This window comes from Centroberyx gerrardi, chromosome 19 (genome assembly GCF_048128805.1).
Source record: "Centroberyx gerrardi isolate f3 chromosome 19, fCenGer3.hap1.cur.20231027, whole genome shotgun sequence".
In the NCBI taxonomy this organism is placed as follows: Eukaryota; Metazoa; Chordata; class Actinopteri; order Beryciformes; family Berycidae; genus Centroberyx; species Centroberyx gerrardi.
The window spans coordinates 16,405,284-16,429,867 of record NC_136015.1 but is presented as its reverse complement, the minus strand read 5'-3'; the positions used below and the strand labels follow the sequence as shown (position 1 = coordinate 16,429,867).

The 24,584-nt window shown below is 41.3% G+C and overlaps 1 protein-coding gene across 4 annotated transcripts in view; it reads right to left on the bottom strand.

Annotated features, from left to right (window-relative positions):
- Positions 1 to 24,584, bottom strand: part of akap9 (A kinase (PRKA) anchor protein 9) — a 70,692-nt gene that overhangs the window by 42,903 nt on the left and 3,205 nt on the right. For 3 of the 4 annotated variants that reach the window (XM_078290132.1, XM_078290135.1, XM_078290133.1), the window contains exons 2-15: positions 16,895 to 17,170; positions 13,406 to 13,450; positions 12,560 to 12,619; positions 11,044 to 11,193; positions 10,129 to 10,284; positions 9,742 to 9,939; positions 5,797 to 8,745; positions 4,223 to 4,303; positions 3,119 to 3,266; positions 2,736 to 2,806; positions 2,417 to 2,546; positions 2,043 to 2,140; positions 1,839 to 1,944; positions 839 to 1,073 (exon numbers count right to left, since the gene is read on the bottom strand). In XM_078290132.1, coding sequence (XP_078146258.1) covers positions 839 to 1,073; positions 1,839 to 1,944; positions 2,043 to 2,140; positions 2,417 to 2,546; positions 2,736 to 2,806; positions 3,119 to 3,266; positions 4,223 to 4,303; positions 5,797 to 8,745; positions 9,742 to 9,939; positions 10,129 to 10,284; positions 11,044 to 11,193; positions 12,560 to 12,619; positions 13,406 to 13,450; positions 16,895 to 17,170 — 4,703 coding nt within the window. The remainder of the gene's footprint in view (positions 1 to 838; positions 1,074 to 1,838; positions 1,945 to 2,042; positions 2,141 to 2,416; positions 2,547 to 2,735; positions 2,807 to 3,118; positions 3,267 to 4,222; positions 4,304 to 5,796; positions 8,746 to 9,741; positions 9,940 to 10,128; positions 10,285 to 11,043; positions 11,194 to 12,559; positions 12,620 to 13,405; positions 13,451 to 16,894; positions 17,171 to 24,584) is intronic. The other variant, XM_078290134.1, reaches the window with a different exon arrangement.

The following is a 24,584-nucleotide window of genomic DNA, read 5'->3' as shown; positions in this document are numbered from 1 at the left end:
AAAGAAACACCATGTTGCTGATCTTAGCATCTGCAGTGAGTGTGTTTTATTTAAGTGTAATGTATGAGTATATTAACCAATTCTAGTCGTTAAAAGTAACAACGATTTGAGCTCAGTTTGTGATGAGTTCCTCTGATGAAAAGGACAATGGGAGGGAGTTATGCTAACTGAACAGTGGGAGGCTGCATCACTCTGGTGACAATGCTAGTCAAATGCTAAACAGCAACAACTGACTAGACAGCATTTGAGAAGGGGACAAAAAAAACAAAGAAGCAATGATGACATCTGACTGTAGTTAAACTGAATTTCTCAGCATACTGGCTGTAACTTTCTGGGATCATTGTGCCTTTTTATTTTAATTAACACAACTTTGTATACATGTTGGGAACAATTTCCCAGCACAACATGTCAGCCTGTCTAAGAGATGTTAATTAAAATGTTATGCTGCAGAGAGCAAGTTAAGTGAGATATCTTTCACTGAGTCTTTATGGGAAGAAAGGGGAGACATTATTTTGGTCTATTTTAAGCACAATTTTCTCATGAGACGACCATTGTAATGGTTTGAATTTAAGTCACCTGTTATGGTTCCTGTAGCCCACTGCCCAACCTACAATACACTCTAGGTGCCTTCATCATTATCTACATTATGTAAGGAGGGTTTACATATGCATTTGCCCAGGTCTGTGATTAAATATACACATGATCAGTACATAAGAGAATAAGAGAATGTGTTTTACATGGTTTTAATGGAAAACATCTCTTCCTGAAAAGATTAAACAAACCTGGAAAAAACAATAAAGGATTAACAAATTGTCATGTGTTTTTCCAGGATCATCACCTGAACTGGCTCTGAGTGCCTGTGACCTCCTGCAGACGCTGCTCCAGCATGAAGAGCTCAGTAGCATAGCGCTCCTCAGTCTCTGCAGCCTGCTGCTGGTAGTAGGCTCTCAGATGCTCCATCTCTTGTCTGTGCCTTTCCTCCAGCTGGAGCTGCTTCTCCTGGGCTTCGGCCTTCAGCCTTTGCAGATCCCCAGAAAGGGAGGTGGACGGCCCGCCAGCCGGCTCCTCCGGATCTAGCCAAAGTAGAGGTGAAATGTGAAATTCAATATGCTAGTTTACTTGGATAACATTGAGGATTGCATTCGGTTAGATGAAACATTAACGTTGCCTGCAAAGAAACTGGGCCATTGCAGTGGCAAAGAATAGGATAATATAGTAAGAATTGAGCAAATAAAGTAGTGAAGGTAATACAACAAATAAAATAACATAATGAGGATAATACAACAAATAAATAAAGATACAGCATCTTCTTTCAAAGATTTACAAGTTTGCAGATGTTTGCAGTTTACAGATCTACATTTTAAAGCATATATGCACGGTGTGCAAAATGTGCACTGCTGTCTCTCCACATAATTCAATTTACAGAGCAGATGTGCAAGGCTGCATTGCTAGCCTGGTTGGTAAACACTAGAGGAGAAGTGGGCTGAATAGCAGGGCGGTGTTAGCATTTGATTTCTCTCTTTGAAGTCGCCCACAGGTGCTGAGAAGCACTGCGCAACACACACACCAGCATGTGCTCAAAGAGTGCATGTGTGCCATGCCAGTCATCAATCAGGGTTAACCAAAATTCTGTGGAGCAGCAGCAGAAATCTAGAGACTGTGACACTGCAGCTTACTGGTATAGAGTATTAAATTAAGCCTACCAAATAAAGACGTTCAATCAGTTTGCCATGTTATTCCACACCTCTGTAGTTTGACCAAATAACTTGACATGAGCACGTGATTTATTTGCTTTTAACTTTCCTGACAGGGGAATCAGAGTGTAAGTCCAGATTTACCTTTGCATGAGGAGGGGCTTACGCTGACAGCCTGCATACGTAGGTTAGAAATCTCCGTCTCACTGCTGCTCTTCAGTTCATTGTACGCCGTCTGCATTGCCATCATCTAGGAGACCAACAATTCTGTTAGTATTGTAACTTCAATTAAAATGATTCCTCTCTGTTCCTCAAAGAAACCAACTCTACAGATCTGTAAAACCTCACCTTGCTCCCATCAGCCCTCAGCAGAGCCTGGAGCTGCAACAGCCGATCATGTTCCTGCTCAATCCTCTCCTTCACCTGGTGAAGATCTCTGTATAGCTCTACAGTGGGAGAAAGCAACAGTGTTTTTCTAGCTTAGATGAAATGTTAGTGATCCCCATGGAGAAATTGGGTCATTTTGTCTGAATATTTGGAGATGAGGTTCTGAATATGCAGCGATAAATATTTAGGTAGATGCACTTTGTAGGTACAAAGTGAATTTCACGCTGACTCAGTGCTGCTTTCACTAGGAATCCCTGGAGTCACTTGTGTTATAATATCTATGATATTTGTTGTATATTATAATTATATTCCTTATGAAAACATGTTGTAGTCACCTCTGGCCTCGAGTAAGACAGAGGTGGAATCACTGGTTTCTTGTCTTTCCACTGAAGGGGCCAGCCGGCCCTCGACATCAGCCTGATAGACACACTCCAAGAGCTCTTCACCAAAAATCTTTCTAAAAGACTGAAGGAGGAGCAGAAACAAAGTTGCACGTTAAAGTTTGATGAAAAACAAAGCAGACTGCTAATATCCATTATTTACGAATCTATTTAAAAATGTTGTGGTAATCTTGGCAATGCACATTAACAAAATTCAGTGAAATCTACAAAGCTTTAGACATTACAACGATAATGATTAGGCTGTAATAATTACCAGTATTAGCTCATTGCATTCTTCTGACACAGCTTGTACCACATGCTGGTATTTGAAGATTTTTGGCTCATCTGAGAAAAATAGGTAGAAGATTGTACACAATTAATTGCTGAGTATAAACGTTTAGCATAAACATAGCTGAGTATAAACACAGCTTCACAGCTTCAACATTAAATATAGCCAGCTATAACCACAAAAGCATAAAGATGATGTTGAATACATTAGGCAACCAGAATCCTATTCTTTTTTTCCTTTTTCAGATTAGCAGGTAGTCCAGAACACATTATGAATGATGGATCAAAAGCAATTCAGAGGGAACCGCTGCCTTGCGACAAATACAGATGCACACAAAGGCTAACCCACCCAACCACACATTTACTCACCTCCGCCACCCTGCTCTTTCAAGTGCCGCAGTTCCAGCTCCAGGGAGTGTGTGCGGGCGTCCGTCTGCTCTTGGAGCAGCTCGAGCTGGGCAGAATGGATCTGAGACAGACTGATGCGCTGAGCCTCCAGCTGGAGCCTGCACTCACCCTAACCGCGGGAAGAAGTTATCAACCAATCAACATGGCTGGAATGGACCATGGGGGCACATGCCTTTTCATTTTTTGAGTTAATCTTTCCATGTGTACAATTTGTTGATTTTAAGTTGAGCAGTGTTAACCTAAAGATTCCTAAAAGACAGCATACTAACAAACACAGAATGAAACTGGGGAAAAAAAAACACATGCTAGAATTCTTCTGAGTACAAGATGTAGATCAATTAACGCAAATAACATTATGTAACACGACATATCCATTTGTCTACTCAGAGGAGATTAATGGTTTGATAACATTATTCCCCCAATCCTATTTCCAAGACAGAGCGATGGCACAAGCCATCTGTGTTTTAGCATAACATGAGAGGCCTGCTATAACAGAGACAGAAGGTGCAGTGCAGCTTCTTTCTCTTACTCACAACATTCATTAGCATGAACGTGTTAAGGCTACACAATTATAAAATTGTGATTTTGTTACCTTTGATGTCAGACCGATTTTAAGTGCACTCTACATTTTAATCAGGCTGTATTCAAACTGCTTTGTTATATGATACAATTTCCCTATCCGCACTTGGACACTGCACTGAAGTGTCCATTCAAACCTGTAACCACTCAGATGTTGCTGTTTACAACATGCAGATAAAGGACAGTCAGTGCCTAACAAAAAGATGGCAACTGTATTATGTGCCACTGCTAGTAAGAAGAAAAACTGAAACACAGAGTGAATTATTTCCATCATGAAAATTATAGAAAACGACAATCCTTAGACACTAGCCCTACTAAAGAGGCAATTATTGCAACCCATGATACTCATGCTACATTGACTGCATTCCCGTAGCTCCAGGTTAGCGCACCCATTGATTGACCTTTACACCCCACTGTATGAATATCAAAGACTAAGACTCAACACTGTAAAGCACAGGGCAGGATGTGAGCTTGAGTGACATTTACATGCTCAGTAGTCTCTCCCTCATCCTCTTCTCCCAGCCGCACTACAGCCTCCATGTGTCGCTCCGCCCCATTTCTCCTCACCTGATAAGCAAGCAGGAGAAAAACACTGTGCTTGTTGTAACTGTATCAAATATAATGCCAGTGTAAATGTAGACACTTATGATGGTGATGGAGAGAACAACATGTAGAACAATGAATGGATCACTTCCTGAGAGGGAGCAGACAGTGACTGCATAACAAGTGCAAAATGCATTATCAACTATAATTTACAACCAATGGATTCTGAACATTATCTAATTTGCCTATATTGCAATTCTATTTTCAACACCATGGGGAATTTCTCTTTGGAGTGTTATTTATTAAGCCACTGTATCAGCTTTATAAGGGGTTGGCCATCATATAATTTGACTATACAGCACCTCATTAAAAAGCATGTTCTGCTGTTGAGTGTACAAATACACAAAGATTTACATATAACATACAATTTTCTCTGTTTAATAAAATATGTTTTTCCCATGCCAAGCACTTGCTGAAGTGATTTTCCAATAATTTAGCACCAATAGCAGGTTTTACCACCAGATAATCATACTAAATGTGATACTGGCTCATGTCTAGTGTTCCAACCCAGGAGGTGCAAAAACAATATGGAGCACTGATGTGAAATGGCAGACAGACACTGTACAGTATCTTTTGCTTTGCCCTACTGAGGCACAGCCTTGAACATAGAGATGGTAGATACACAGGGGTGACTGGGGTAAAATGGCTTCTCACCTCAAACCCCTCACTCCCTGCAGGATGGAAAGAAACTACAATGTACACATTTCTACTTGATAATAATTCTTCACAGCTATCAAAAGACTGGGTGATTTTTTTCACTCCTTTTCAAAAACCAACATTGTATTCACTTTGAGGATGAGCAGCATCAAATGAAAGCAGATTCTAAATATTGTATAGTGATATGAAATAGTGCCCCTTTAATGGTAAAACTGAGCTGCATATCGATAGTGTTGATACTTCACGATTACGTGCAGCCAGTATTGTATATGCATTTTCTCTTTCACAATAATGTTTCCACTCAATCCCCACTTCACATCAGTGAGTGGTTTGCACAAACGGAAAAACATAGGGATATCTTATGACCCCAACAGTCTAACTATGCTGCTCAATGCTACCTTTGAGAGCAAGCCTGGAGACACTCAGGCAATTTGCAATCAAGACCATTAGTCACTAGAGAGAAAACATTTCAGCGATAAAATGCCTCAGTCATATTCAATGGTAAAGCCTTATCTAGGCTATGAATGCAATCCACAGATAAACCGCATGAAGACTAATTTCTGATAAGCTGATAATGATACTACACATCACAGCATTGATTTGTAAATTTGATACATCTGAAGCATGTAATTTCAACTACATTTACTTTTCACATACACACCTCCTAGCACTGTTGGGTTCTTGAAAAGCCTTTTAACAGTTCAATCAAAAATGTAATTTAATCACACTCATGAGACAGAGCAAAGGCAGTGGGGGCATTTCAGCTGAGAGTGCTGCAGTAGATGCATGTGAGTGCCTACCCGTTTGTTGATGTAGTCTCTGCCTCCGTCTCCTTGGTAGCCGTCAGTGGAGTCCTCCTTACCGGCCCTCTGCTGCGAACACGACGTAACCCGGCTCTCCATCTGAGTCTGCACCTCCTGCTCTGCGACACTTGTAGCTTTCTCTTCTTCCACCACCGGCTCCTCTTCCTCCTCCCTTTGTCCTTCTTCTCTGCTGTCTGCCTGAATAGTGCCCAGTTTGCGCTCTTGCTTCGACCTCTGCCGTCTCTTGCGCCTGCTTGACCCTGAGGCAGAGGGTTTCTGCGGGGAGGATCGTCCTTCAACAGGTCCCTCCCCTGAAGACTGGACTGCTGCTGGAGATGGAGTCTGCGAAAGCCTCTGGACCTCCAGGGTATGCCGGATGCTGTCTCTCTCAGCTTCAGCTGCCCGTAAGAGGGACTGGAGAGCCTCTACCTCCCCTTGCAGAGATTGAATCTGAAGGTGATGATCCTCAAAAGAACGAACTGAAGGAACTGTCTCAACAGTCTGCTCTCCTTGCTGCAGCTTTGCTTTGCTCTGGGCATGCTGCCCTCTCGACTGCTTTCTCATAATCTCTCGCTCTCTTTCCAGTTCTTTCCCTAAGCTTTCATTTTGGGTGATGACCTTCTTGTTTTCTTGTCTCACTTTCATCAGCTCTCCTTCCAGTTGTCCCAATTTGCTCTCTGTAAACGTCAGTTGCTCTGTAACTTCAGAAAGCCTCCCAGCTAAGCTTTCTTTTTCACTCAAAATAACATTCAGCTTCTCCATTAATTCAGTAGTATCTTTTTCTATCAGAGCTTTATCGTCTGCGTATGTCTCTGTGTGTGTATGTCCGTCTGTGTCCTCCATTTTGATATCTTTGCTGCTCTCCTCCAGCTCCCGAATCTGCGACTGGAGGCTGACAATTTTCGCCTCAAACTCAAGTGTCTCCTTGAGTGTCCTCTCTTCTAACTGTGTCTTTGCCTCAATGAGGCACATGTATTCCTCCTTAAGCTCCTGATAGTTCACCTCAAAATTCTTTTCAGCAAAAGAGAAAGTAGTGCGCTGCTTTTCAATTTTCTCGCTCAGCTCAACTACTTGTTGCTGTATTTGATTGTTCTCTGCTGTAAGGGACTCCATTTTCTTACTATTTGACTCTAACTCTCCTTTCAAAGCATTATTGGATTCCATCAACATCGCCTTTTCCATTTCCTGCTCCTTCCATTTGTTCTCCCAACACTCTTCTTTCTCTTTTGTCTGGTTTTCTAGCACCTCTGACTTCATCAGTAACGTCTGCATTTCCTTCTCCATTCTAGCTCGTTCATCTCCTCCCTTTCTCAGTTCCTCAACTTCTACCTGAAGCTCTTGGAGCTGCTGGACCAGCTCATCTGCTTTGGAGGTGTGCAAAGCTAGCTTCAGATCCTCTTTCAGTGCAAGTATTTGGTGTAAAAGCTCATCCCGCTCTGTGGCAAAACTATTCTTCTCTCTCTGTAACAAACACAGTTCTTCTTTATAACCAACATGCAGCTCTTCCAAAGCTCTCTCTTGTTTAATAGAGGCTTCATTGAGGAGGTTTTCTGTGTTGAGGAAGCTCTCCCTCTGCAGGTCTTCCCTGAGATGGGTGAGCTCTTCCTCATGGCTAAAGAGAAGCTGCGTCCTCAGTCTTTCCAGCTCTGCTTCCTGTGACTCAGCCATGCGGTCAAGCACAGCATCCTTCTCCCGCTCAAGCATCTCCAACTTGATCTTGTAATTGGTTGTTTCGGACTCATGTTTGGCCTCTGCCTCTTGTGCAGCTTCCTCAGCAGCAGCCAGCTGGCTCTTCAGGTTGTCAATAGTATCCTGAAGGTGCTGCAGTTCACCTTGTTGGCTTGTTTCCTGAGAGATTAGACTGCGGGAGGCCAGCTCCACTTTATCTTTAGCAGAACGGAGATCTTGGAGAAGGTCCTCAACCTTGGCCTGCAGGTTGAGCTTCTCCTGGGCAACATGGCTCAGCTCATCTCGGGCTTTATTGTGCATTGCGTGGGACTCCTCCAGTGTCTCTTGAAGCTCCCTAATCTTAGCATTGAGTTCTTCCACCACAGCAGTGCTAACAGTGGAACTCTGAGATAGCTGTTGGGCTTTCAGAAGCTCAATTTCAGCACCGTGTTTCTCAGTCATTCGGTCCACTTCTGCTGCATGTTGGAAATGAAGCTCCTGCTTCATCTGGACAATTTGCTGGCCATACATCTCATCCAGCTCTGCCCTGAGATGGTCAAGCTTCCGGAGAGATTCCTCTTCCATTCTTTGGAGGTTGTCACTCTCAGAAAGGCTGCCCTGGTGACAGCGTTTCTGCAGGTCTTCTACTGTGCCCATGAGCTGCATGATTTCATTCGATGACATTCGCTCCTTCTGCCTGGAGGTTGTAAGTTCACCCTTGCAGCTTTCTAACTCTATTTGTCCTTTCTCTAATTCCAATCTACAACTCTCCAATTCACCTTTGGAGCTTTCAAACTCATTTTTAGTGCTTTTCAGCTCATCCAGGCATCTTTCAAGCTCCAGTTCCTTTGAAGCCATTCGCTGGTGGATGTCTTTCAGGCGTTTTTCAGAGGACTCCAGCTCGTCCTCAAGCTGGGTAAGAGAGCATTCACGTTCTGAAATGACTCTCTCTTTCTCTGTGATGATAAGATCTTTCTCATCCGACATGTCTGTAACAGTTTCTAGTTCAATCCTCCCTACCTGCGCAAGTTCGTCCCTAAGGAGGATCAATGACCGCTCATGTTCTGTGATTATTGCAGTTTGCTCCGAAATCATCAGATTTTTCTCTTTTAGTGTTTGTGCAAATGACTCCTCTGCCGTTCTGCCCGCAAGTGCAAGCTTGCCTTTTAATTCAGTGAGGGACTGCTCGTGACCTAACATAACTCTTTCTTGTTCGGAAATCAGCAGGTCTTTTTCATTTATCCTTTGTGTAAATGATTCCTCTGATCTTCTCCCTGACTAAAAAGAAAAGCATCTCTTAGAAATACAGGAGTAGTACTGACAATGTTGAGAATATATTACCACTCAAATTCAAGAGGACAGATGCCTAAAAAGACACAACAAGATATACCGTATTTCCTCTAATAGTGGCGGGTAGTCAATTAAAAGCCGGGTCTCTGATAATGGCCGGGGCCGTGGTCTACACGAACAAATAAAGACCGGCCCCAAATACAGGCCGGGGAAAAAAACAAAGGAAACAAGACTAGGTCAAAACCTAGTATATGGCTGGACCGTGTCCGTCTCCTCTCTCCGCCGCTGTCCTCTCCACCGTGCCCACGGCCCGCATTGATCCTCCCGATCCAAGCCCCGAACGCCTGGTGACCGGGTACAAATCGGCGCCCAGCTATCAGCACTGGCCGGAACCGTGCCCCCGGGAAACTACGGGAAGCGTCGGCAGTAAGCCCTCGGCGCGCCGAAACCTCCATGCTTGTCTGTGTCTCTCTCTCCGCCGACAGAACAGAGGGCTGTCAGGTGGACTGAGCTCGCGTATATGCATCGAAATAAACGGCGATATGATATCTGTATAGATTCTACTTTAGCTTCAGTTAGCTTCAGCTTACATGCAAACAACGGTGGACACCGGTAAACTCCTGGTGCCTGTTTGTAACTGTAGTTTGTAGTAACGTACAAGTGCCACAAGATGGCTCGGCCGGCGGAAGTCTCTGGAGCGTGCCGTCGTCGATTACCGTAATTATCGTAATGCATTGCAGTAACAAAAAAACGGCTACCTAACGTACCCCAACAGAAGCAGATCGGAAAACAAGGAGGCTTCGTACTAAAATATCAGCAAATATACTTATCAAACAGAGGGAATTAGAAATAAAGGCCTGTCTCTAATATAAGCCTGCTTCCAATAAAGGCCTGGTACCCTCTGCAGTTGAGGTAAATAAAGGCCCGGGCCAATATTAGAGGAAATACGGTAATCTAGCATACACACACTAGGAAACCTCTCACCATCTCCATCTCACTGAGCTTGTGCTGGAGCTGGCTGATCTGCAGCAGTTGCTCGCTGCTCTCCTCCTGGTACTTTCTGACCTGGCCGCTCATTTCCTCCAGCTCCTGTTGGTACTGGACCAGCTGCTGCCTGGTCTGCAGAAGATCAGCCGCTGTACTGCTGTGGCTTGTATTTCTTAGCGTCTCGCCCGCCTGCAGCTGTCAATCAAACCAGCAGGTAGTCAAGTTCCAGAAGAATGAAGAAAAAAACATGTCCTATTTATAATATGTGGTCGTTCCCCCACTCAGACTAATTGCTGATTTTGTATATGGATAGCTGCAGTAGTAGTATAAATAGGATAGAACAGACTCAGTAGTCTAGACTGGAGAAAAGTTAAGAGCTCCTACCTGCTGGAACTGAATATGCAGTTTCTGGCTTTGTTCTGTCAGCTCCAAGAACTCTCTCATGATTTCATCTTTCTCTTCGCGAGCCTGCTGAAGATTAGCAGTCAGCTGGGTGATGATGCCATCTCGCTGCTTCAGAGCAGCCTCAAAGTCCTGCAGCTGTAAAAACATAATGTAAGTAAAATTAACACATATACAGCCAAAATATTAATATTGAGATAGAACAGAGAAGGGAGGGGGAGAGAGCAATTATCTAAAAACAGCAAGAGAAGGAAAGCTTTATTGGCAAGCCTGAACCCAGGTTTTATAAACAAGCATAGAATGTGGTAATTGTTTAAGGCTAAGGCTTTTCTGACGGGAAACAAAAAAACTTTTAGGGAATTTTCGGATTCCACCATTACTCAGAATTCAGGTCCATTTTGTTCCAGTATTTATGAGAAAATCATCAACTCAGTCTCGTTGAATGATGTGTATATGGCTATTTAGAGTTGCAGGCCTATTTCCAGGATGACATATAATTTGAAATGGACGACACTGCTGGAACACAGGTAGTATTACATCTGTTGACCAATGTTTTCAAACTAAACAAAATGGGAGATGCATTCAAAGGTAAAATAAAGTGTCCATGAGGAGAAAGTTTAAAACTACAGGAAACAAACTCATACTACAAAAAATGACAACTACAATACATAGAAAGAACCCAATTCAAACTCAGTTTCTAAAAATAATGACCTTGCTATAATAAACATTTTTTACAATTTACCAATTTTAAAAGGGTGGGACACAGTGGTAATCAGAAAAGCTTAAGCAATGTCCACACTGTGTATCTTCTTAATGCATTAGCAGGAGCATAGCCTTAATATACAGTAGGGACAGAAATTCTAAAAATCCAATAAGCATACATAATACAACAGTTACCTGTTGCACTCCTTCTGTGCCAAAGGCGGCCCTGATTTCCTCGAGCTCCCGGCTGAGCTCCTCCACTGCCTGGGTCTTGGCAGCCAGCGCATCCTCCATATCCTGCATCGTGCCTCCCTTTGTCACCTGTTGCAGGGGCTCCACCTCCTCCTGAGAAGGAAAAACAGGAGTTAGCACAGCATTTAACAAGCATTTGGTAAGGCATACGAGATTAGGTTTCAAGAGCGAGCTTAGCACTTAGCCACCATCAAAGAGTTACAGCAGTTAGTTACAGGAGCCAGATTTGTAGGAACGGGTAGAAAATATGATAAGTATTGTATCTATTGTGCCTATTTTCAATATCATAATAATGTCAAGATTTTTGTTGAATCTTCAAACTAGGGGATTGCCGTGGCCAAAACCAGTTTGCCAGATTGCCACAGATAATCAGTCGAAATGCAAAGTTTTTTGAAAGTCTGCATCAGTTAGTTTCCCTTGGTAAGGATCTGAAAGCTAATTGTGTTAACTAATTAATGTATCCAGCCAATTATCAGAACAATTTTGATATTGACAAAGTCAAAAGTAGAGTTGCAGGTCTAGCAAAGTTGAATCTGTTCTTGGATACAAACTGCAGATGACAGTACGTGTCCCCAGAAATGTCTCTTTAAATTATGTCCTTTAAATTTCCCCTCATCAATGCAAGCTAAAGGCACGTGTAAGTCACTTTGGACAAAAGTGTCTGCTAAATGACATAATGTAATGTAATATAATGTAACATGTGCATGCCATTCTAAATCAGTAGGTTGGTGTGTGTTGAATGCTGCTAGCTGGTCACTTGTGAAATTATTACTAGATTTCATTCCACACTCTAAGGAATCAAAAACCTTTTATCAAAATCCTTTTAGAAATGACCAATTTGAAATATGTAAACTGATATTAGTATTGATATATTTCAAACAATATTTAGCCATATAGATTAGTGGTGGCTTGGTTAATGCACTCTTCCTTAGCATCTCATTCTAATGCTTAGTCGACATGTCACTTTTCAGCACCTGTCTTGGTTTCTATCCTTTCTGTTCGAACACTACGTTACTAACGCCAAAGAGAACAGCTCATTGTATAACACCCGTCCTCTCTCCTCCAGGCACTTCACTGTCCTCTCTCTTCTTTTCTCTTACTCACCCTCCCTCACTTGGTTCTCCTGCAGCTTTTAGAGTAATTTACACCTCCGAAATGTCACAAAGCCCTGTTCAGTCCTAAACTACTGCACCATTTGTGCTTTAAAAATGGTAATTTAAAAGACAACCAGACTGTTTTTTTGCTTTCCCACAGTCCAGTTTTCAAATTATATCCAATATGTAGGCACATAGTGAATTCCCGAGAGAAAGTACAGCATAAAAGAGGCTTGGTTAGTGGGTTACAGGAAATCTCAGCGAGGACTACAGCGTATGAAAAGCAAAAAGAGAGCAAAGTGCAGCAGTCAGTGGGTTTGCTAGCAGAACCAAAAGCAAAGAACCGCTTCATCAGATTACTGTACCCAGATAAAATCCTTGGAAGACTTCATTAGGTTCTCTGTCATCTCATGGCACCCATTTACCTGTTAATTCACAATACTGTCAGTGAAAGATTAAGATTTGGGGATTGTAAAGGAAAACCCCCATTTTTCAGAGTATACCTATATATCTGATTATGAAAGAGATTATGAAAAGACTTATTTCTTTGCTAAATTATTTCAAAATGTTGATTTTGCTAGGACCGAAGTATGGGCTACAATTTAATTTTTATTAAATTATTATTATTCTCTTACTGATGTGAGTAGATTTAGAGTTTGATTTTAAAATTTGCTCACTCACTTAAACAATGGATGTTTTTTTGTCTTAGTCTTTTCTTTATAGCGGCCTCACACCTGTATGTGTCGCCACATGGGAATAACATTAAGTTTAAACTAACATTAGGCTAGTTAACTAGCAGTGGGGAACCAGGAGGAAAAGTATACAGAAGTTCAGATGCTACTGCTTTGAGTTGACCCATTGTAACAGGCAGCCAATCAAGAGCCTGTTTGATACAGAGCCATTGTTTTGCTTTGATTTGATTATAATTGTTCTGATTCTCCAAAACAGGAAGTAAGCCACCAATGTGACCGTAAATCCCTATTCACATTCAACCAATCATTGTTTGTGTAGGTCCAATGCACAGCAATGCACAGCTGAAATTTTGGGGAGGTGCACACCCTCTGCAGCTCTACGCAGAGACGCTTTGGTGTGTCACACAAGTATAAATTGGGCATTATGAGAAACACTTCAAGCAGAGATAAAATAACATTAAAGGAGAGGAAATTCATGTCAAAAAGTTATGATACATAGTTTGAGAAAGCTCTTCTCACCTCTGAGGAATAATCTTCAGCAGTAGTGGACACCTCACTCTCTGGCTGCAATAGAAAAAGAGTAATTTCATCAATCTTGATGGAGAATCCTCAGGGGAAATATGAGCCTCATAAAAACAAGTGAATTGCATCACAACATGGAAAAAAAAAACAGGATAAGTACAACTGAAGGGCTATAGCAGCAACATAACATTGGCTAAAACTGAACAATTACTCCCCGAAATCCAAGCCAATCATGTAAAGCCTTACAACAGTTTGATATGTGCAGCAGCAAACACACTTTTGAAAATGGACCATGTGAGCAAAGCATGCCAGCGTCCAGGATTTACATTCAGTTAGTGGCCTGGTTCGTCTCGCAACATAAAATACACATATGTACCATTCAATTATGACAATGTGTAACAATCTCTGCTTAACTGACCTACATTCAAAAGGGGTTCTGCATTCAATTGTGGACCTAACCTACTTTTGCCACACAGCTGCTTTCTCGCACACAGAATAATGACAGCCATTATTGCCGTCTATTTTAGGGTTCATTTCTGGATCAAAAACTGAAACCGCATGGGACCAGAAGGGGAAAGAAATGACAAGTTTTACTGTAGTAGACTATTGTCCAACAGCTCCTTAAACTGTTAATAGCAGTGTGTGCAAGCGAGATTATTGGCAAAGTCAGCCAAAGAATAATATGTGAAATTACCCTAATACGTGAACATTTTATTCACCGCCTCAAGTTATGTGAGGCAGTCTGATGCAAATTCGACTTGCAACTGTGTCCAGCTTGATGTCTGAGAAATGTCAGTGAGCCACAACACAACAGATTTGTGCTCACAATCACATACATATCCATGGCTCTTTCAATGCCAGTGAGAGACTTGAGAGGGGAAAACTTTGAAGCAGTCGTGTTTCCACAGCAACCCCTTCCTGCTCAGGAAGCTGCATCACTAAAAATCTCTGAGGAGAATCAAGCCCCCTGACCAATTAGTCTATGTTAAGAACATACATTGTTGTGGGGAAAAATGGTGTATAAAAACGTTTGGGGAAAAAACCCACTGAACTTCAAGTGGTTAAATTATTTATCTACATGAATTATTTATAGAAACGGATGCCGCGTGACTCAGTCTCTTAAAATTCAAAAGTTTCATTCGTTCGTGATACATAACAGCTCCAGTCCAGGCAGCAGTGGTACAGCAAGATCTGCCCCAAAGCCTTTTGAAATAGAAAGAGATTGTCCGTCCCTCCCAAGGATAAAGACTAACCATGTATGAAAACAACCATCTATTCAATCAACCTTCAGGTCCGTTGACGAGTGTTGCAAGGCCACAGGAATCGGTCACACAGACCGAGGCAGCTCAACCTGTTTAAAGGCAATTGTCTGTTTCCATGGCAACCAGTAATTTTGTAGGCATGTACCACAGTAAAAGTACAGTGAGTTCAGGGGAAGCGTGGCAGCGCAGTAGGGATAAAAGAAAAGTATTGAGAGGGCTTGAATGTGAAAAAAAAATGTGTAAGAGTCCTTAGGTCTTAACATATTTTCAATATGGCATACTATAGTGGCTTTCACTTACTAGAGTCTCTGTGGGTTTATAAGATGGAACTGTGCTGAAGGCTTTCCCTGAAAGCTGAATCTGAACCTCACAGCAGCTTGGTTGACATTTCCACAGAACATCAGCAGCAGAATATTTTCAATCACAATTATTTGAATGGTTGTGACTTCTAGTCAGCAAGCTGATGATGCTGTTTCAGCTAGCTAACATTCTGTAAACTTTTTAATTCATCTTAAAACATGGGAATTCATTGCAGGTTTATGAATAATGTGTGTTTGTATAAACAAAAAGTCAAATTATTATTAACCAATTATGTTTTTTGAAGGCTGAAACTGATTTTTGGAGACAAAAGCTTTTTAGAATTAATTGGCCAATATTTTCAAATACAATCACAGGCTTGCAACTAGGGCTGCAACGATTAGTTCACATAATGAACAAAATCAATTGAGCAAATACATCAAACTGGATTTTTATCATTGACACGCTGCAACATTAATACATTTTCAGGCTGTATACATGACGTCTAATTGTCTGTCAATGATGCAGTGTGCAAAGGAAGCGCTAGGTGGCTGAAAGTTTGACCAAGCCCCTGGAACAATCAGAAACAATCAAAAGTCTGTGAATATTTCAAATACCCAACAATACAGTGCAGTGTATCAGACTGACTTACTGACAAATTAATACTGATAAAACTTATTTCAAATAACAAAAAAGCCATTATTTTGAAATAACATTTTTATAGATTTTTTCCAAAATGTTCTGTAGGCTTCCACCAAAGATTTCAGGTCGGCCTTATATTTTCATCCTGCTGAACATTCCAGCAGCACTGCTCTGTCCTCCCAGTGGCCTTTGCTGTCATGACAGCTAACGAGGGCTCGTTAAGCTCAAGGAGACAACAGAAGCAAAATTCAGAGGACATCAATTAAGGCTCACTTTGACACAGAAGGTCTGGGAATATTAATACATGATCTTAGAACAACTGTTAATAACAAAAACCTCTAGCCATGGAGTGGACCTGCAGCACTGCAACATAACAAGCTTTACAGTCTTTCTGTGTGCAGGAGGAGCAGACAGGGTGCGAGTGTATCGCACAGTGAGGGGTGCAGCAGCAGACGGGACAGGAACACTTGTTGAGGAGTGCTGCTATGAAAAAAGGCAGAAAAATATGTCTAAAATAATATTAATTATGATTGAATGGCTGGAATTACTATTAGATTTACTGTATATTAATCATGGCAGAGTAACTGCAATTTTGTGTGACTTTTTAATAAATTGAAGAAATGCCATGTCATCAAAACACACATAGCGGGCTTCATTTATTGCTTGGCAGGAAGCCAACTTGACTGCTTCCAGTCAAAACATTTTTGCAGAGCTGATACTGCAAAAACACTCAAAGCAAGGAGACGGCTCCCACAAACAGCATCAGTGAGCATTATTTTCAAAACTAATCTATGGAGGAATATTCAGGACACATTTAAATAAATAAATGCATACATACTAGGGATGGGACAATATATCGAAAGTCAATATATCGCAATGGAAAAAAGTGACAATACGTATCATGGGGCCAAAATGATATTATTTGCACTTAGTTTGTAATGACATTAAAATTGTTGTTTACATTGTAGCAAGCCAATGCCATCGCTACAAAGATTTGCGGCTCAGAAATAAACATAATTCTGCACATAACTTTTATTTATTACATTGTATCCTGGTTGTATCGAATCGTGAACCCCATATCATGTATCGAATCGGATTGTGAGATAAGCATATCGTCCCATCTCTAATACATACAATATATAGTGAAATGTCATTGTAAATAAAAGATATGTGTGTTGTTATATGTTTCAATAATGCATATCCAAGTCTATATTGTTACTTGAATATAATACTTAGGATTCTATCGGTGCTCGTAAAGTGTTATGAGGAGGTTTGAACTTTCTACCTCTATGGTGTAGGTCTGGTCATGCTTGACCGTCTCTCCGCTCCGCAGGGTCCTGGCGAAGGTAAACTCCGTGGTGGGCGGGTCTCGACTCCCTTCCTCTGATCCCACTCTTCCTCCCCCAGGGACCTCCTCCTCTCCTCCCTCAAACCGATCTTGCTCGACCTCCAGCCTTCCCTGTGAGTCTCCCTCCGAGTCCTCCGCTGGCTTCTTTTTCTTCTTCTTCTTCTGTTTCTTCTGGGAGTCCGCGTGGGCTTTCCTTTGACGGTACTCAGCCAACTGGGGAACAAGAAAGTTAAAATTAGCATTGGCAAACACTTTCAACAGCCATCCTTAAAAGACTTAAAAGCATTACGCTAGTCTATGTTTCCAGTGGTAGTTTCAGTTCTGCTCTCGGTTCATTACTCAGCCTTTAGGGCAAGAAGTATCTACTTTAAATTCATAGTTCTATTAGTATGTCCAACACAGAGTTAAAACCTTTACCAAAAAACAAAATTTACCCACTCTAAGGCGACATAGTTTGGTGAAACTCCAGCGAAACATTGCGTGCCTCCATCAGGAGTCTTCCTTGCTCCGAGTGATCCTCCCTCCCTGAGTCCATATGACCCAACACATATGCCTCTTGCTGTGCCAAGTGCTAATCTTATCAACAGCTCCTAGCTAAATGGATTACATTTTTAAACTATGTGAACTGTCCGCTTCAAAAACAAATTAGATATTTTGTGGTTTTATGTCGTTTCCCCTGTCAAACTTGGACTCTTTGCTTTACTCTGAATAAAAAAAGAAAACTCAAATGCTGTGTTTTAACAAGTGTTTTAAATTGTGAATATCCACGCCATTATGATAGTAAAAAAAAAAAAAGTATTTTGAGGAGTATAACAGAACCTATTTCCACTCCACACCACTTTAATAAGCTGAGGGTTCTTGTGCAAATTGAAGTTTTATATTTAGGATTAGAGTTCACTTAAGTCTTCCCTAATCTTCACCATGGTTCCATTCTGATAGCGTCTGTCTCATTCACTTTCATTAATTCTCCCTCTTAGAGAAAGAGGGACTGGAAAATCGAAAACTTAATCTGTCTGTCGTAGAAGCCCGTACAAACCCATATCCCAGTTAACTACAGGATCTGCTTCAGTTTTTATGCCCTAATCAAAAACTTCAAACCGACTTTGTTATCCTGTTGTGAGTAAAGGTCTTTTTGTTTTGATGGAAAACTTGTAACCTTATTGGACACACTTTTACTTTTGAAGTGAAGTCACACTGGTGGTACGAGCACACCTAGTATACTGCTCTAATTTCGACTACCCGCTTGTTACCACTCACTCTCCCTTACTCATTCGCTCTCACTCTTCCTCTCTCTCACGCACACAAACAAATCAATTGTGTGCTTCACACAGAAGCAGCAGGAGTGTTTTACATTTAAATGATGACACTAATTAGACGGCCTGGACAGCAATACCACTGGTATCCATTATGTATGAGCAACCGGTGACAGCAAGCAGATAGCAGAGTCAACTGAGCAGGGTAGACAGCCAGGGCTACAGGTGTCACACCACAGGTGTTGCATGGATTGCCGTAGATAGTCCGTCGCCAAGGAAACCACGCTAATGCCTACTTACCTGTCTGGAAGGTGCCCATCTACCCCATGACACAACTTTGAGACTTGAATTCACATTAACAAACATGTCTGGCATAGACATTAGTCAAAAGTAGTGGCAAATAATTCTTAGTTTTTGTTTTGTACTTCTTGGAGCGCCAGATATTTGGGTTTGCAATTCACAAACAATTCAGATAGAATCAGGTGAATTGTCTATTACAGAAAAGTAGACTAAACAGACTTTCAAATACTTTCCTGTGATTGACTAAGCTTTGTATCTCACTTCACTGTATTCACTGTATTCTCCTATGTGGCAAACCCCACTCTTGTAGCACCTATGTCAGCAAAAAAGCAAATACTATTTGACCCAGATTTGGTTTGGTGTCACTGCACAGAAGGTCAGAGGCCTAAACAGAGCTGAGAGTGGGTAAAGTGGCCAAGTCCCCCGCCTCTGCAACAACACATAACCCTGCTGCCAGAGGACTAAATGCTCAAAGGACCTTTTTTCTGTCTTTGCACCCCCACACACGCCCTATGCCTGGTGTGGGTATTTATATCTATATCCCATCTTTATCTTAAGGATTACTCTATCCATCAAGTATCAGAACACATAAAAAGGAGATATGAATCCCAGTCTCAAAACAGGCACAAGTGGGTTGGCAGGATGGAGAATGTGGTGGCTACAGTGACAGAAAGGCTCTGCAAACACGATAACAAGGCTATCCTTTAACTGTGATTCAACTACAAAACACACAAAATTGGTGGTTTACTATATGCACTGTACACACAAATAACATTAACTGAGTTTTGGAGATGGGAATTGTAGGGAAACCTGGGCTTTCGGTGAACTGCGTATCGTAACAGGCTGTCCTCTTTGGCTGGGGAGAGCAGAGCATTGGCAGAGCATATGGGAACTGGAGACTGTGTACATGCATCACCATCTGGGAGAATGGAGACTACGTAGGTGTATCACCATCTGCTGTCTAAAAAAACATTTACACAGGCACATTTTTACACAGGCTTGTTTTATCTGTGTCTAATAATAAGTCACTAATAACAACAACAAATATAACCCATATACTGATTATATTTAAGCAGCTGGCCCGGTAGATTATCAGCCACCCAAGTAAACTTGTTTTATTTTACTTATTCAATTTATTAGAATAGAATATGTTAGAATTCAAATCTAACGTGTCTGACAGAGGTGGGTCAGAACCGGTCAGAACAGACAATTTTCATAAGGATGAGCTTTGACTTGCATTTTTTCATGTTTATATAAGCCAAATGGTTTTCAGACGGGCTGCAACTAACAATTACTTTCATTATCGATTATTTTTTCGATTAATCGATTAATCATGTAGTCTATAACCAGAGTTACAAGAGCTCATAGTGAAAGTGCCCAAAGAGTCTTCAAATTGCTTATTTAGTGAGTGGCAGCCAAAAAAACCCCAAAGTATTCATTGTATAATGATATGAAACGAAGAAAAGCAGCAAATCTGTAACCAGCAAATGTTTGGTATTGTTACTTGATAAATGACTTAAGTGATTAATCGATTATTAAAATTATAATTAATTTTCTGTTGATCAACTAATCGATTTCTGTTGATCAACTAATCGATTGATCGACTAACTGTTTCAGCACAATTTTCAGCAGAATAAGATTCAATCTTCACTCACATCTTGATGTTTTGGCTTTTACTATAAGTCATCTCTGCAAATTATCATCGTAAAATGTCAGCAGCAATAAATGCAAAAAGCCCTGGAAGAGCAAACTGACCCATCCTGGTTCAACACCAGTAATGCTTTAGCATTTAAAAAGGCATCTGACACCCGCGGGGATAACACCGCCAGACCGAACTGAACTACAATAACGGCCCTTTTAAGCCACAGGAGGTGTGACAAAAAAATCCCAGTGAAAAAACAACTTTCATCGCCAATATGGTTGCAAAGGACATGCTAACAATTAGAATTGTGGAAGGAGTTTGGAGAACTGATGGCGTACATAGAGCCAGAGCGTACGGTCCCTTTTCTTTTCCTGGTCTTAAAGGCTGCGTTACAGTTTTCTTTTACAGTTATACAATTTTCTGAAGTTGTTCTAACATTCTAGAGTGAAATGAACAATGAATACCTCTACCTGCTTCGCCATCATATCCACATTAGCCTACTACTGCTTGTTTCTCAAAATTTTCTTGTGTTAATATCTCCTGAAAGCACCCATAGTCGTCAATTATCAATATCGAGGTATTGGGTCAAAAATATTGTGATATTGATTTTGCCAATATCACCCAGCCCTAATTAATAGCACTTTATCCCAAGCTTAATGTAGAGTCTATGTTACAAAAATGTGTCATTACATAAGTGGGAATTGAGAAATGAGGAGCGCTGTACTACAAACCTGTTCGATGCCCGAGACACACTGCTGAACATTTAGCAGAGGTGCCTAGAACAGCAGCGGAGGCCTGGAGGAGAAGGTCATAGCGATGCCCGCAACATCGTTCTGGCCAACACCCAGCTACCTGAGGGACTCAAGCCCAGGCTGCATACAAACACTGCAGTTGGCAATCAACGATAGCCGACAACCCTGACAGCAAAGCAAGAGCAACAGAAACTACCTCTCCGCCCTGCCTGGTTCAATACCACCACAACAGGCGAAATGTTTGAGAGACCTCCAGAGCAGAGGCAGGTTATCACAGCCATGATGAGCGTTCACTAATGATGTATCCGAGAGCCGAAGTCTCTTTAAACCGCTACAACTGTATTGTGTGTTGAGGCGGGAGTCTCCGTCTCAATGGTTTACCCTGTGACAACAACATTTCTTAAGGAGGTACCTATCGCCTATGGAAGGCAGGTCAGACAGGATAATAGGATTCAAACGCACTGTGTCCATTTCACTGAGGCAACGCATGGCCCCCGAAAACACAGACACAGAAGAGAGGGTGCCTGTCATCACCTCCTACCTGGACCCAACCATGACCTCCTCTGATTCACTTCTGAAGAGGTTTGTGTTTTCTTTGTACGAACAATATATTAGTCCTAAAAACCCTAACAATGTGTCTATTGAATTAATGAAACCTAAAAGCCTCGTAATGGTAAATGAGACAGGTTACAGAAGGCTACAATGAAATTTGATGTAGCTTAATACGTCGGCTAATAAATCACCCTCATTTCTTTCTCAAATAACATAACAACGTTACTTATCACATCCCTACTTGCCTTTGCCTTATTAACAGGTGCAGTCAAAGTATCCTACACATGCAGCATCATCCTCCTCATACACTGATGATGACGAAGAATGTCACAGCCTCCCTCCCAACCCCAGAAGTGACAGTGGGCAGTGAGGCGGACTGCAGAAATGGCAGACTTCTTTGGAAAGGGCGACTACTCCAACAAACCCAGCCAAAAGACTGAGATGGAAAGATCATGCACAAGAGCAATGTATCCCACCAGATCCGAACCCCTTTGAATGATGGAAGAAGAAAAATAGATAAATTTTGCAGTAGGAATTTTGGTTATTAGGATCCCCACTCCTCTCCTCCCTTCACACATCAACATGCTATTATTCCTCAATAAAAGCCGCCTGATGGGTCTTTGTTGGGACTTTCAAAACATTCTTTCTTTTGATGGCACTTAGGCACCAAGATGATTCGAGACATTTTGTTTCAATTGCATCTTTTCATACGTGACATGCAAAAACATTTTGAGTTGCACAAGAAGCATGAGCTACAACTGTATTTTCCAAATAGTTTATTATTACCATAATTCAGTTTTATAGATAAATTATTTATTGTTCATTAAAGCTCCTAAACTAATTGCCGTTTTGCACTGTCAGCCCCAATTTGACATTCGTAGCTTGGCCCTGTGATGTGAGGTATTTAGGCTATAGATCTACTGTAATTTAATTGTTTTTATTAGCGTTTTGTCTGTATTTTTTTCATCTCAATGAAGCTTACACTTGAATAAGAATTTGCATTATTATTTTGAATTATCTATTTTAGTGTTATCAAATTTAATACTTGTATAACATTTTCACTATTAAAAACACCCCATTCCAGGCCCAATAACTTTAGCTAAGAATAACGGACTTGGGTATTCAGGTGGCTCAGCTTGCTCATGCCATGTAACTGCAACGTCCAGGGTTCAAATCTGGCCTGGGACCTTTGTCGTATGTCATCCCTGTCATGTTTCTCAGAATTTTGTCACGCTGGGTTTTTCAAGCATGAGAAACTGCTGGCTATCAGATGTCAACATCCGTCTGCGTTTACCCAAAAAAAACTTGCATTTTGGGGTCGTTTCCTGTAGTTTGTTCAGATTACGTTCTCGCCTAACAAACTGTACTGCAGTTCACTTGGAGGACAATCGAGACACGCATTTTCAGGCGATGCTGGTGCTGTCATTTGGTGCACGCCAGAGTTCGAATGGCACTACCTGCCTAAACAAACCAAACTAAAGGAGCAGTCTAAACACTCCAGGGTTAAAAAAAACGCTCCAATCATGCTTGGTGTGGATGCAGCATGAGAGTTAAATCTTAGTCTTAAACAAGCAATGTATTGGCAGTTTGTCCTATAATATAACCCTACATGCTAATAAAACAGTAGCACTTCTAACAGTAGCACTTCAACACATTGAAGCTGTGATGAATACTTTGTGCATTAGCTTAAGCATACCAGTTCCTTGCTGAAAACCTGCAGTGTCATACTGGCAGTGAGACCTATATGGGCTAATACCGCCTCTCGCATGGTACCTATAGAGTGATTAGCCTATGTGTGTGTCACTGATTATCTCCCCCGATTACTAACGATAGACAAGCCTCATGATGTAGGCATATTTAGGCTACTTCAATCATCTTTACACAGAGCTGTGGACTGAGAAACTGGCAGTAGGCGTATTGGTGCAGCTGCAAATTCCATCTATAGATGGTAGGTGGGAAAAAAGCAGAGATAAACTGCCTCTGCTCTGACCCACCTTTCAACTCAGTAGCCAATCCAGACCCATTAAATGTGCCTAAAGCAGAGAATAACAAAATAATGAAATGAAATCACAAACAACTTAGCTGTCCATGAGAGATGTTTATTGGAACAGGTAGCCTACATTGTTTCCTGTGGGTTCATCTCTGCATTGTAAAGATGACATGCCATGTAAAAAGGTGACAGAATCATGTCAGAGGAAAAAGATTATGTTGCAATTTATCCCTGCTCTGTAAGCCTAATGGCATTTCTATGAGCCAGCTGTGTGGAGAGGGCTTTAGGAAACCCACTACCTTCAACTGAAGCAAACGCACACACACACACACACACACACACATATATATTACTAAAAATGGTGTCTAAAAATACCATAACCACAGCAAAGCACTGGAAAAAAACACACAGATAATGTACATCAACAGTAACACGCAGCACTGATTCAGTGGAGCAAGAAATGGAAAAGGTCTAATAATTTTACTGATCAACATATGATATCAATCTAATTAAAGTCGATAGATCAAATAAATTGTGACAATTATAAGTAATAGCAATGTCTAGTGACCATGTCAAATGGCAATGAACATTATTCAAAGGTTATCAACTGACCTCAAGTCCAATGCATAGCCAGTTAGTTTCCATTTTCAACAGCATACTCTGCCAAGTCCTAATGATAATGTATTGCTCAATGGAAAGCTTTTATCAGTTAGAGGGCAGCTTGTTCTCTGCAGTCCGGCAGCAAGACTGTAGCCTGCATGAAGGACCGTCCCTGTACACCAACAGGCAATGAACTTATCAAAAATGTTAAAAACCAGTGATACACTGCTTGAGATGTTTTATCTTGACTGTGAGAATTTTTAATAATCTGTAACAAATAGCAAGTTCAAACATATTACTTGTTTTGGGGTAAAAGCAACATCCATATGAGGATGCAGTTATGAGGGAAATAATCGGAGACCCTGACACTTCACTGCCATTTTGTTAATGAATGAACACAAAGAATCTCCAGAGGAGCATTGCCCCAAGAATCAGGTTCAGCAAGATCTCTAAGATTTCCTTTTACTGACTTTTTTTTCTTTCAGGTATTCCTTTGTTTGACACAACAAAGTAGCTACCGATGGTCTCTGTTGAAAGA